Source organism: Cebus imitator, unplaced genomic scaffold, assembly GCF_001604975.1.
Source record: "Cebus imitator isolate Cc_AM_T3 unplaced genomic scaffold, Cebus_imitator-1.0 Scaffold4, whole genome shotgun sequence".
In the NCBI taxonomy this organism is placed as follows: Eukaryota; Metazoa; Chordata; class Mammalia; order Primates; family Cebidae; genus Cebus; species Cebus imitator.
The window spans coordinates 15,869,704-15,884,848 of record NW_016107319.1 but is presented as its reverse complement, the minus strand read 5'-3'; the positions used below and the strand labels follow the sequence as shown (position 1 = coordinate 15,884,848).

Genomic DNA, 15,145 nt, shown 5'->3' with positions numbered 1-15,145 from the left:
GATCTGATTTAAAGTTTTTTTTTTAATTGCTTTCCTTATTTATTTATTTATTTGGTTTTGTCAAATGTTTTATTGAATGTAGACATCTGGAGTACTGTAAAACATGCATTATCTGTAGATTCAAAAAGGAGCAAGCCACATTGTCCTCACTGTCAAATGTGTCAGGCTTGGCATACATGATGGAGATTAATGAAGTATCATGAGAGTAATATGGTTCCTGAAAAGCTTCTACAATTTGGAGTAGGGACTTAATCACGTGAAAGGCAAAGCTGTTCACATTTAATGAACTTGCATTTCACTGGCGGTACACAGTATTTTAATGTTAAAACAAATAAAAATAGTTTGTCGAAGATTCCCATCTCCCCAACTTTATTTGTCCCATCGATTTTCAGAAATTTTAATTAAAAAAAAATCATATGCCTTTTGGAAGTTGTATGTTTATCTGAGCAATAACTAAATTTTATTTCTTCTTCGGTTGTTGAGGTGTGTTAAATTTAAAGAAGATAGTATCTCCATCTTCAACAATATAATTTCTGCCTTGTTATTTGTACTTTCCAGCAGCCTTGACTGCATTTTCAGAACCTTCCTCTTTAAAATCTTCATATTTCATTACTTCAGCCATAATGAATCCCTTTTCAAAATCTGTGTGGATCTTTCCTGCAGGCTGAGGAGCCTTAGTCCCTTTCCTGATGGTCCGTGCACACACTTCATCTGGGCCTGCAGTTGAAAAGTATTCTAGTTGGAGTGCTGCAAACCCATCCTTAATGATCTTTGGCAAAGCGCTTTGTGTCATGTTCACTTCCAGATACTTCTGTCTCTCCTCAGCACTCAATTCTTGCAATTTAAGTTCCAAGGCCCCACTAAAAGGAATGACCAAGGCACCTGGGTCATACTTATCCAACCACTCTTTAATTTTTACCAACCATTTGTTTTTCTTTCGAATGTAGTCTTTTTCAGAAAGATTAACCAAGTAGACCATTGGTTTTGAAGTAAAAAATAAGTGTTTATTCAACACTTCAATCGCTTTGTCATTCCAATCATGATAGAAGCGAACAGGTTTCTTTTGATCTATAACCCAGGATTTTACTTTGCACATTATATCATATTCAGGTTTTAGTTTTTTATCTCCTCCTCTCACAACCACCTTTTCTAGTTGATCTATAATGGGCCCAATCATTTCCTCATCTTTAAGCTGTAGCTCTTCATGTATTATTTCTATATCTCGAATAGGATCTACCCTTCCTTCAGCATGCGTGATATCTTCAAAAGCACGTGTTAGGTGAAAAATGCCATCACAGGCACTAATATGAGATAAAAAAGCATTTCCCAGGCCCCACCCATTGTGAGCTCCTTTCACAAGGCCAGCGGTATCCACTACATTTAGAAAGGCAGGAATTTTGCTTGCTGGTTTGTGGTACTGGCAAAGAAAGTCAAACCTTTCATCTGTCACAGGTACTCTGCTCTCATTAGGATCAACAGTGCAGAATGGGAAGTTTTCTGCTGAAGCCTGACTATTGGTTAATACATTGAAGAAAGTAGATTTCCCAACATTTGGCAATCCAACAATACCAATTTTCAGTGAGGTTCCAAATCTTCCAATGATTGGGGGTGGTTTAATTCCATCACCTCCCTTCTTAGAGGGCATCGTGCTCGGCCTGGGCGATGACACGGGGTCCCAACGGCAGTGAGAGAAAGGACCTGCTGGCAGCCAGAGGCGGGGATGAAGGAGGAGAGAACGCAGGGCACACATGCCGTGGCGGAACGGCTGCTTTCCTTATTTTTAGGTTTAGTAAATTATTTTTCATTTCAAGGTTATTTAAATGTTCTCTTGTGTCTTCTAGATTTTCTGTGGTTTTTATTTTTGTTTATTTTTTTTTTTTTTGAGAAAGGGTCTTTTTTGCTCAGGCTGGAGTGTGGTGGTATGATCATGGCTCACTGCAGCTTTGACCTCCTGGGCCCAAGTGATCCTTCCATTTAACCTCTTGAGTACTTGGCCCCACAGGTATGTGCCAGCATGCCTATCTAATTTTTTCTTTCTTTTTTTGAGATGGAGTCTCTCTTTGTTGCCCAGGCTGGCATGCAGTGGCATGATCTCTGCTCACTGCAACCTCCGCCTCCTGGGTTCAAGTGATTCTCTCACCTCAGCCTTCCGTGTAGTTGGGATTACAGGCACCGGCTATCATGCCCACTTAATTCTTGTTTTTTTAGTTGAGACGAGGGTTTCACCACGTGGGCCAGGCTGGCCTTAAGCTCCTAACCTCAGGTGATCCATCCGCCTTGGCCTCCCAAAGTGTTGGGATTACAGGTGTGAGCCACTGCACCTGGCCGCTAATTTTTTAAAAAACTTTTTGTAGTGACGAAGTCTCACCATGTTGCCCAGGCTGGTCTCAAACTCCTGGGCTGAAATGGTCCACTGCCTCAGCCTCTGGAGCAGCTGGTACTAGCGATGTGTGACACCATGCCTGGCCATTTTTTAATTTTTTGTAGAGATGGGGGTTTCACTATGTTGCCCAGGCTGGTCTCAAACTCTTGGGCTCATCTGACCCTACCACTTCGACCTCCCAAAGTGGTGGGATTGCAGACGTAAACCACTGTGCCTGACTGATTTTTAATCTTTAAAATATTTGAGATATTTTTATTTGTATTATGTAAGACTCTGATCTGATTTTCTTTAAATGCTTTTAATCAGTTTCTCCAAAACTGTCTTTACTTGGTTTGCCAAGCTTGCTTTATCACATATGACTCTCATGTTTGTTAGGGGCTATTTCAAGGGATTATATTGTGTTTCATATTTTTTTTTCCTTATTGTCCATCATGCAGTCATTAAGCTAATGGCATATTTTTGTTTTCTTTTTCCTTTTTATTATGTAAATATAAAAATATATAAAAGTAAAAGGAAAAGTATCATAAATACCCACTATCTAGATTTAACAATTTGCTTGATTTTTATTTCGTGCTGAAGTGTTTTAAAGTGTTTTCATACTTTAGTATGAATCTTTAAAATATGAGGATGTTTTCCTATATAGTTACAACATCATTATCATTTTTTAAAATAAGTGACAATAATTCACAAATGTGTTCTAATACCTAATACCCTGATCCCTAGTTGTTTTAAAAGTGTCTTTACTACCCTAACTCCTTTGACAAGTATCCATTGAAGGACCACACATTACAAATAGTTGTTAAATTTCTTTAATTTTTTTTATTTTTATTTATTTTTTTATTTTTTTTGAGACGGAGTTTCACTCATGTTACCCAGGCTGGAGTGCAATGGCGCGACCTCAGCTCACCACAACCTCCGCCTCCTGGGTTCAGGCAATTCTCCTGCCTCAGCCTCCTGAGTAGCTGGGATTACAGGCACGCACCACCATGCCCAGCTAATTTTTTGTATTTTTAGTAGAGACAGGGTTTCACCATGTTGACCAGGATGGTCTCGATCTCTTGACCTCGTGATCCACCCGCCTCGGCCTCTCAAAGTGCTGGGATTACAGGCTTGAGCCACCGCGCCCGGCCTAAATTTCTTTAATTTTTAAAAAAAATGTTAGGACAACCAAAGCTGACAGAAATTTCTCAAGTACAGTACAATATTTTAAAAAAATCTGAGATATAATTCATATAATTTACAATTCACCCATTTAAAGTGTATAATTTGTTGGTTTTTAGTATATTTAGAGATGTGCCACCATCACCACAATCAATTTTAGAGCAATTTAATCACCCCAAAAAAGAAACCGTGGACCATTTATTATTCACTCCCCATATGTCCCCAAATTACCCCTAGACAGCCATGAATCTGCTTTCCATATCTATTGATTTGCCTATTCTGCTGATTTGATAACATTGTAATAATGGTTTTATATGATATGTGTTTGGTGATTGACTTGTTTTACTTAACATAGTATTTTCAACTTTCATACAAGCTATAGGTCTTCTGGGGATGAAGGTGAGATTTTAGGATGGGACACTTTCTGGAATTGAGTTCATTTATGTTTCTTTGCATCCTATCATTATTAGTGTTGGAGCAGTAATTTCTTGCAACTTTTGTACATCCTACAAAATGGAAGCCAACATCCATCTAAATTTTTTAAATTTAAATACTGTTTTTAAGATGGAGAATAATTCATAGTTCTAAACATACAATAGCATTTACAGGAAAAACTTTTCTGTATTAGGAGAATCAGTGTTATTAGTTTCTTGTGTTCTCCTCTGCCCCTGAAATATTTTATACAGGGCATACAAATATGTTTTGTGTTATTTTAAATAGATTAATGTATAATATACATACTGTTGTGCACCTTGCTTTTTTTCTTTTTTACTTAAAATAACATCTTCATGTTACCATGTACTGAGCTTTCTAATTTTTTTTGTACTTTGTATAATAATTCAGTATATTTTTGTGTATCTCTATATTTAATATAACAGGTCTTCATTATTTGACATTTATGTTGTTTCCATTCCATGGTATTATGTACTACTGTTTATAGTTTTTTATTCTCCATTTTGTTCGTATATATTCTGTTAGGTAGCTATTGAATTTTACATTTTTCTTTATCATCTATTAAATTATCTTATTGTTTCCTTAATGTCATCCATAAAAATAATGCTGTATATTGGCAGATTTTTAAAACTCATCTTACATTATGCGGATAAATTCTATCAGAAGGGTTTTTTTTTTTTTTTTTTTTTTTTTTTTTTTTTTCTGTCACCCAGGTGGTAGTGCAGTGGCCCAGTCTGGACTGACTGAAACTTCTACCTTCTGGGCTCAAGAGATCCTCCCATCTAATCCTCCTGAGTAGCCACCATTTTGTATTTTCTGTAGAGATGCAGTTCTCCATGTTTCCCAGGCTTGCCTAGAACTTCTGGCCTCAAACAGTCCTTCCATCTGGGCCTCCCAAAATGTAGGGATTACAGTCTTGAGCCAACACCTCCCACCCTAGGATATATTTTTTTAACATAATAATTTCTAACTTTTAAAAGGATTTTTATAACTATTTAAAAAGTGATCTTGGTTTTCTTTCGTTATATGCTAATGTCATGAAATAAATAGATTGGCCATTTTGTTTTTTTCAAAGGGCCATGCCTGGGACTTATTTATCTATGGGAATAAGTTAATTGTTCTCTAATTCATTTGTAACTGTTGTTAACTATATTATTTCTCTCCTGCATTTCTTTTGTTTTGGTTTACATTTATTTGAATGCTTAGTTTCACTTCTTTTTAAGTAATTAAACCAAGTAAGGGTATGATTTTTCTTCTATTAACCACAGTGGTTTCATCCTTCTTCTTCTTCTTTTTAAAAATGATGTCTCATTTTTATGTTGTAAATAGTCTTTTGTGATGTTGTAGTTAATTTCCAAGGAATTTGTCCTTTATTATTAGCTCAAATTTTGTTATTCTTTTCTTATTTTGTTACCTATGAGCAGATAGTATAGTCTGTAGTATTCCTAACTTTGACGTTTATTGAGGATTTTTAGCTGGCCTAATTTGATACTATGTATATGTTTATAGGCTGTTATGTATGTGTAAAAAAGAAGAACTATAATAAACCACAACATTCTCATCTATAATCATGATAAAATTTCCATTAAGATATTTTAGAACTCAGAGAAATGATTATCAGGCCCTTTGAAAAAAATAAATTAATATTCTAGTCTGTTCTGCAAGAAGATCAGGAAGGCATGATTAGCTCTGTGAAAATTAAATGTGGAAATTGTATTATGGATCAGGTATCAGAACACAGCATAACATATTTTTCATATGGTAAAGTTATAACATAACTTTCATATCTAAAGATAATAATTTTCTGGTGTTTAAAAAATACTAGACAATGCCAAAGGAATATATTTTTAGATTCATTTTAGATATTTCTACAATGAAAAGTTAACAAACATTAAAACAGAAAATGAAGTTAGAAAAAATTTGGGTGAATAATATAAATTTTGATAATATCAAGATTCGTAGACAACTGGGAAAGGTATGACCAGGAAGGAGCATACCAGTTGTAATGAGAAAATGCAAATTAAAGTGACAAACCTATTCAAATAGTTTTTCTATCAATGGATGAACAGATAAAAAAGTGAGTTTTTCATACAAGAAAACATTACTCATGTTTATGTACTTGTATATGTAATATAATGTGTGCTGGTATATATTATATATTTATATATGCATGTATATAAATTCTAGAATTTGAAATCACAAGTTGCAGTAAAAATAAAACTTATGTCAAAGATTTGTTATAAAGAAGAAAATATAATTCTCCAACAAATATTATTTTCAACAAGTTTTATTAAATATTCATTTAATATTTTGATTGGTTTTTCTATTTAGACCCATAATATTACCTATTTTGTTTCATATTTAATGTTAATTTATAACTTTTGTTAGGATATTAATAGGTCTAGGTTTAAATATTTATAAAAATATTTTATTGTTGCTTTGGGGTTAAAACTGTAATGTATTCTTAAGCTATAGATTTTTCAGGATCATATGTATTATGCATGTATTTTTGAATTCTTGGTTTTTTATTATTGGTTACTGCAAATTTCTTGATACTTTTACATGACTTCCTGCATTCTTTATAAATCATGCTCAGCAGCCAGCTTCTCTGCATGATTTCTCTTCAGTAATTAAATTTAGCATTTTCAGCCACTGAAAAATTCGTTGGCCTTTGTGTTCATTTGTGTTTCCTCATGCGTAAAATGTAAGACATCCACATATTTTTAATTCTTTTAGAGTACCATTTTATGGGCTGAGTTTGGCAGTTATGTACTGCGAGTGGTTTGCTTTCTTTCACCTTAAAAAGGAATCTGAAACATTAATCTTACATGTTTATTTAAATAGGAATCTGATGTATATCAGGTATCTAATGCTGAGTGACTTTCTTCTGGTAGTTTATAAGGGATTTAGATTTTGGATTCTTAGACTATTTTCCTAAATTATTTTTAAAGATATGTAATTTCAGACACCTGTTTTCTCTTTTTTTTGTTGTTTTGGGCCTTCTTCTTTTTTTTTTTAAATTGTATTTTGGGACCTGGGGTACATGTGCACATCCTGTATCCTGCAGGATTGTTGCATAAGTACATACATGCCACATCCCGCACCCCCAACACTGCCCTGTCGTCTGCATCAGTCATTTCTCCCTTTGTTATCCCTTCCCATCCTCCCCTCCCCTCCCCATCCTCCCCTCCCCTCCCCTCCCCTCCTTTCCCCTGCACTTCCCCCTTCCTCCTTCCCACCTAGCCCAGTGAGTGTTGTTCCCTTCCCTGTGCCCAAGTGTTCTCATTGTTCATCAACCGCCTATGAGTGAAAATATGCGGTGTTTGGTTTTCTGTTCTTGTGTCAGTTTGCTGAGAATTATGGTTTCTAGAATTCATCCATGTCTCTGCAAAGGACATGAACTCATTGTTTTTTATGGCTGCATAGTATTCCATGGTGTATGTGTGCCACATTTTCCTTGTCCGGTCTATCATTGATGGGCATTTGTGTTGATTCCAGGTCTTTGCTATCATAAACAGTGCTGCAATGAACATACATGTGCATGTGTCTTTATAATAGAACAATTTATAATGCTTTGGATATATACCCAGTAATGGGATTGCTGGGTCAAATGAAATTTCTATTTCTAGGTCCTTGAGGAATCACCACACTGTCTTCCATGGTGGTTGAACTAATTTACACTCCTATCAACAGTGTAAAAGTGTTCCTTTTTCTCCATATCCTCTCCAGCATGTGTCTCCAGATTTTTTAATGATCGCCATTCTAACTGGCATGAGATGGTATCTCAATGTGGTTTTGATTTGCATTTCTCTAATGACCAGTGATGATGAGCATTTTTCCATATGTTTGTTGGCCTCATATATGTGTTCTTTTGAAAGTGTCTGTTCATACCCTTTGCCCACTTTTGAATGGGTTTGTTTGGTTTTTTCTAAACCTGTTTTCTCTTTTTAAGCATAGATATAAGCAGTTATACAAATCTACAAGTTGAACTGATTACTGTCATTATTTAATGAATCTTTGATTATAACATAGTGGAGTAGTTTTAAATAGGATAAATATACTGGGTGTGGTGGCTCACACCTGTAATCCCAGGATTTTGGGAGGCCGAGGCAGGATGATCACTTCAGCCAAAGAATTTGAGACCAGCCTGGGCAACATAGGGAGACCCCATCTATATACAAAAATTTAAAAAATTAACTGGGCTTAGTGGCATGCATTTGTCATCACAGTTCTTGAGCTCAGGGGTTCAAGGATGCAGTGAGCCATGATGGTGCCACTGCACTCCAGCCTGAGCAATAGCATGAGACCCTGTCTCAATAAAAAGGAAAACAAAAAGAATAAATAAATCTATGTCTTCTTTTACAGTACTTTATTTAAGAAACTGTAAAGCAATTATATGACGGATACTTTTCGATGTGATTAGTTTTTTTGGAAGGTGTTTACTAATATCACCAAGTCACATATCTGTCTTCATGTCTATAATTTAATGCTCATTATTCTTCATTATTTTAAGCCCTTTTGTAATGTCATTCTTTGTAATACATTGTAAGCATATACCTACTGCTGGCTAGTTTTAACGTCTCAAATAGTTATTCTTTAAAATATTTTAAGAGTTCATATATAAACAGCCAATAGAAATCTGGGTATAGTTTTCACTTGTGGATTGATTTAAAATTATAGTATACAAAATGTTATATTTCAGGTCCCTTATTGAGATTCTGATTTGACCAATGGATGCATAGTGCATGATCAATTGGGCAATTTTAAGTATTTACTAGCCTTATTTCCCAAATCCACTTTGTTTTTTTCTTCTTTACCTTACATTACATTGTTAAATACAATTTGCTTATGTAATAAAATGACATGATGTAAAATAGAGAGGTAATAACAATGCAAATATTTTTGATTCTGCTGTTAATTACCTTTAATTGCCCATTGTTTTTAGCAGAGTGTCAGTCCATCACTGATGAAAACCATAAAATTCTTATCTAATAACATGGTAGTAAACCTTTATGACTTTGGATTTGGAAATAGATTCTGAGAATACCATGAGCATGAACAAGAAAATAAAAATTAGATAATTGGATGTCATCAAAATAAAAAATTTTGTGCATCACAGGATATTTCACTTTTACCAAGAAAGTGAAAAGATGATCTATAGTATAAGATTTGCAAATCTTTTTTTTACTTGAGACAAGTTCTCTCTATCTCTCTTTCTCTATCTTTGTCACCTGGGCTGGAGTGCAGTGGCGAGATCACGATTCACTGTAGCCTCGACCTTCTGAGCTCAAGCAATCCTTCTGCCTCAGCTTCCTGAGTCACTGGGACTCCAGGCATGTGCCACCATGCCTCGCTGATTTTTTTTTTTGTATTTTTGGTAGAGATGGGGTTTTGCAGTGTTGCCCACCTGGTTGTGATCTCCTGAGCTCAAGCAATCCACCCGCCTCAGCCTACTAAAGTGCTGGGATTACAGATGTGAGCCACCATGCCTATCCTGAGTTTTGCTAGTTTTATATCACTTATATACCAAAGTATTGTACAGAACATGTAATAATGCTTTCAATTTAAAAACAAGAAGACAATCCAATTAAAAAATGGACAAGGGACTTGAGTTTATTTTTCTTCAAATATGAAATACAAATTGCCAACAAACACATGAAAATATGTTTACTAGCAATTGGAAACATGTAGGAGACTGCAAATCCAAACCACAACCACACCCACTGGAATGGCTCAGGTAAAAAGACAATAATGAACATTGGTGAGGATGTAACCATATGCTGTTGGTGGAAACGTAAAATGTTGTAGCTGCTATGGAAAACAGTTTAGCATAAACTGATTTCTCAAAAATTTTAACATAGAGTTACCATGTGACCTAGCAATACCACTTCTAGTTATATATCCAAAAGAATTGAAAATTGTTACTCAGACAAGTACATGTATTTACATGTTCATAGCAGACTATTCACAGTAGCCAAAAGGTGGGAAAAAAACCTTTGTTGGTTAATTTTATATGTTAACTTGACTGGGCTATAAGGTGCCCAGATTAACGATTATTTCTGGTTGTGTCTGTGAGTGTATTTCCAAATGAAGTTAATATTTGAATTGGTTGACTCAATATAGTATTTTGCTGTCAGTCCAATAGAAAATCTTTTAAGTCAGCTTTCTTCCTATATTGTCTCTCTTTTGTCTGACCTTTCTCAAGGCAATCTAGCTTGAAGGGAAACTATACCCACCAGCACTACCATTCTCTCTTGAAACTTCTCCTTGGGAACCATTGACCTCAGTTTAACCAAAGCCAATATTTATCTATTTTTTTCTTGTTTTCATAAACCTCATCTCAATATCTAATGTTGTTTACTGTTATCTCCTGCCCATCAACAGAATCTTATTTTCTCTTAATCACTCCTTCTCCATTGCATTTTTTTTTTATTGCCTTTATGTACTAGGTTTTCTTGGGACTTTATACCTTCTCTTTTTGTCTAGGTTTCTTTGCCAATTGATTGGGTGTGTTTCCATGGCTCTTAAATGTTATAATATTCTGATAATTTAAAAATCAAAACTTCATCCAAATTATTTTTCTGAATTCCATACTTAATTGCTCAACCTAATTTTATATATTTTCTTGGATATCTCACAAACATCACAGTACTGTGTAACCAGATTGTTAAGAGCAAGGGCTCTGGATTCAAACAGCTTAGGTTTTGATATTTTTACTAATACCTTTGTGAATAGCTTCTTAGCTCTCAAGTTTCTTATTTGTGAAATTGAGGGTTGTAATGCAATTGTGAGAAGTAAGATCCATTTGGAACAATGTCTGGCATATAGTGAACACTTGATAAATGTGAGCTGCTACGTATCCCTAATTCAAAACTCCAAAATTCAAAATGTTCCAAAATCTAAAACTTTTTGAATGCTGACATGACTTTCAAAGGAAATACTATTGGAACATCCTGGATTTTAGATTTTCAGATTAGGGATGCTCAAGCAGTTAATATAATGCAGATATTCCAAATCCAAAACACTTCATCTTCATTGCATCATAATTAATATTTTAAAAGGAACTTTTAATTTTCCTCTACCCTAACCTTCCAAATCAGAAAGACAAGAGTCATCCTTGAATTCTTTTTCTCCTTTCAGCTATAAATTCAGATGTCCTGGGAATGCAATCTTTATATTTTCCCTTGAAATTGTGTACTTCTTTTTTTTTTTTTTTTTTTTTTTTTTNTTTTTTTTGAGTCAGACTCTGGCTCTGGTGCCCAGGCTGGATTGCAGTGGCACGATCTCGGTTCACTGCAACCTCCACCTCTCGGATGCAAGAGATTCTCCCACCTCAGCCTCCAAAGTAGCTGGGATTACAGGTGTGCACCACCATGCCTGGCTAATTTTTGTATTTTTTGTAGAGGTGCGGTTTCACCATGTTGGAGTGGCTGGTCTTGGACTCCTGGCCTCAAGTGACCCACTCACCTTGGCCTCCCGAAGTTCTGGGATTTATAGGCATGAGCCACTGTGCCTGGCTGACGAAATTGTGTACTTCTTACATCATTTCACTCACTTTAGATCTGATAACTCTCTTTCATCTGGATGACAACAACAGACTTTTTTTTTAAATTTAATTTTTGTGGGTATATAGTAGGTCAATATATTGTTAGAGTACATGAAATATTTTTATACAAGCATGTGATGTGAAAAAAATCACATCATGTAATATGGGATATCCATCCCCTCAAGCATTTATCTTTTCTGTTACAAACAACCCAATTATACTATTTTAGTTATTTTACAAATGTGCGATTAAGTTACTTTGATTATAGCCACTCTGTTGAGCTATCAAATTCTAGGTATTATTCATTTTAACTTTATTTTGGACCCATTAAACATCCTCACCTCCACCCTTCCCAGCCTCTAGTAACCATCTTTCTAGACTCTTTGTTTTTTTTATGGAGATGGAGTCTCACTCTGTCACCCAGGCTGGAGTTAAGTGGTGTGATCTCAGCTCATTGCAACCTCTGCCTCCTGGGATCAAGTGATTCTCCTGGCTCAGCCTCCTGAGTAGCTGGGATTACAGGCGCCTGCCACCACCTCAGCTAATTTTTGTATTTTTAGTAGAGATGAGGTTTCAGCATGTTGGCCAGGCTGGTCTCGAACTCCTGACCTCAGGTGATCCACCTGCCTAGGCCTCCCGAAGTGCTGGAATTATAGGTGTAAGCCACTGCGCCTGGCCTAGATTCTTGTTTTTAATCTTACTCCATTAAAATATTTTCTACATATCAGTAAGAATAATGCACATAAACTAGATCATTCTCTTCAGTGGTTTTCTATTGCATATTACACACACACACACACACACACACACACACACACACACACCCTCCCTCCCTCGCTCCAAAGTGCTTATCCTGTCTGTTGAGGCCCTGCACTAGCCCATTTTATTTTCTGCTGTACCCTCCATGGCATTTTGCATTTGCCACACTAAAATTTTTTCAACTTTTCTAACAGTGTTGACCCCTTTCTTCCTTTAGAGCCTCTAGTATATTCATTTAAGAAATATTTATTGAGAACTTACTGTGTACAAGGCACTGTTCTGGGCTTGAGAATATAAGCATTTCTAAAACTGACATGAATACCTGATCTCCTGGAACTTTCATTCTTCTGAGGGGAAATAGATAATAAACACTTAAAATAAGTAAAATATATACTGTTTTAGATGGTGAGTCTAAAGATAGACACAGGAAAGTGCTCTTGAGAAAACATAGATGTAGTGTGGCCATTTTAAATAGGATGATAGGAAGGCCCTCGCTGAAAAGGTGATTTAAAGGATCCGAAGGAGCAGCTCATGGAGTAGCAGAGGGAAGAATTTTCCAGAGAAAGGAAACAAATAGTACAAAAGCTGTGAGGCATATATTAGGACTATAATACTGCCAGTATTGTTGGGTTAGAGTGAATGAAAGGGTGATCAGAAGGAAATGAGTGTAAAGAGTTTATGTGGGGCCAGATCATGTAAGGCTATTGCAATGACTGATTTCTAGAATTGAGAAACTCTTGGAGGGTTATAAACAGAGAAGTGATATAATCTGAGTAACATTTTCAATAGATGACTCTGGTTGTTCTTTTAGGAGGGGACTAAAGGGAAGCAAAGGCAGGGATAGAAAGATCAGTGTGTTAAAATGATTGAGATAAGAAATGATGACTTGGACTTGGCTAGTCACAGTGAAGGCAGTGAGAAGTGGCTGCATAATAATTTTGTTTTAGAGCTGACAGGCTATGCTGATAGATTTAATGTATTATATGAGAGACAGAAGGGGAACAAGACATGACTGAAAGATTTTTGTTTGAGCTGCTAGAAGAATGGAGTTGTTCAAGTGAAAGGTAAGACTTTAGAAGAAGCACCTTAGGGACACGTCGGTAGCTCAGTTTTGAACATGTTAAGTTTGAAGTGCCTATTAGATATTCAGCTAGAGACTTCCATTGGAGTTGGATATGGAAATCTGACATTCATGAAAAAGTCTAGGCTTGGATTACAAATTTGAGAATCTCCGTTGTATTGGTGGTATTTAAAGGCATAAGTTGGAATAAAGTCACCAAGTGAGTGAATATAGCTATAAACTGTAGTAGCTGTGTAGAAAACCTGAAGAGTTAGTGATTCTGAAAGTGTATTTTTAAAAGTTTTGAGAAGAATGATAAGCTATGTCAAATGATGCTGATATTTCAAGCAACACTGGGATTGATAACTGTTCTTAGCAAAGTGTGTGTTCTTCCTTATGCTGTTTTCTTGACTACTAACTTAAAAAGTTAAGTTTAATTGGCACATAATATTTGTACGTATTTACAGGGTACAGTGTAATGTTTTAATATATATTGTGTAGTGAACAATTCAGGGTAATTAGCTTATCCATTATCTCATATATTGATCGTTTCTTTGAGGTGAGGACATTCAAATCCTCTTTTCTAGCTATTTTGAAATATACAATACAATATTGTTAGCCATAGTCACCCTAGTGTTCAATAGAACACCAGAACTTAGTCCTTCAATACAACAGCAGTTTTGTGCCTGTTGACCAATCTCTCCATGTCTCCACTTTCCCCCTACCCTCCTCAGCGTTTAGTAACCACTATTCTATACTTCTCTGAAATCAACTTGTTTAGATTTCACATATGGTGGAGTCATATGGTATTTGTCTTTTTGTACCTGACTTATTTTACAGTACTTAACATAATGTTCTCCATGTCTATGTTGTCGCAGATGACATGATTTCCTTTTTTTATGGGTATATAATATACCAGTGCATATGTACACCACATTTTCTTTATCCATTCATATATTGATGGACCCTTAGGTTGATTCCATATTTTGGCTGTTGCGAATAGTGCTGCAATAAACACGGAAATGCAGATATCTCTTTGTTGATTTTATTTCCTTTGGATATGTACCCAGTAGTGGGATTGCTGCGTCATTTGGCAGTTCTCTTTCAATTTTTAAAGGAACCTCCATATTCTTTTCCTTAATGGTTGTACTAATTTATACTCTCACTAACAGTGTATAAGTAACAATTAACTTTTATGTTCTCGTAAGTCACCTGCTCAGAAGCCTTTTTGACCACCCTACCAGAGTGTCTTTCTGCTACAGGAAATTCTCTATCTTAGCCCTTTTAAAATTGATTTCATAACTAACAACTTAGTAATTTCTTTATTTGCTTGTTATTATTTCGTAAAACACTGTAAGAATTGAAAACATACTTGTCTTTTGTTTTGTTTTGTTTTTCAGTTCCTAGTGAAGTATATACATACTAGATCAGTAACTATTTGTTTAATGGATAAAATGCTACAATCCCTTGGAATTCTATTAGATTTAAAAGTGTGAGTTTTTAAATTTAGCATTTGCTTCTTTCTCTTATTGGAGTTTATAAAATCGTTACTAATATCTGTGGAATGCTTTTTATGTGCCAATAAACATTATATTATACTGGCTGATTATCTACATCCTTAATCTGATATTTTAGGTTAGAATCAATGTGAATATTTTTATTAGATAATATTTTATAGGATTAAATTCTCTCGAGATTATAGTTTGTTTGTAAATGCAGTAGGAAATCATTTTAACAAACAGGAAAAATGACCTTCAGAGGAAAAGGAAGTATTTACACTGTT

At 35.3% G+C, this 15,145-nt stretch overlaps 2 protein-coding genes across 2 annotated transcripts in view; one reads left to right on the top strand and one right to left on the bottom strand.

Annotated features, from left to right (window-relative positions):
• The window catches only part of LRBA (LPS responsive beige-like anchor protein), a 727,560-nt gene that overhangs the window by 285,397 nt on the left and 427,018 nt on the right, over nt 1–15,145 (top strand). The gene's annotated exons all lie outside the window — the stretch shown is intronic.
• Nucleotides 341–1,800, bottom strand: LOC108307445 (obg-like ATPase 1). The gene has a single exon (XM_037740716.1). It carries the CDS (start codon nt 1,748–1,750, stop codon nt 542–544), a length of 1,209 nt encoding a protein of 402 aa, XP_037596644.1. The 5' UTR covers nt 1,751–1,800; the 3' UTR covers nt 341–541.

What these genes read in the sequence shown, in the direction of transcription:
- LOC108307445 (XM_037740716.1), bottom strand. Translation starts at nt 1,750, where the DNA reads ATGTGTGCCCTGCGTTCTCTCCTCCTTCATCCCCGCCTCTGGCTGCCA.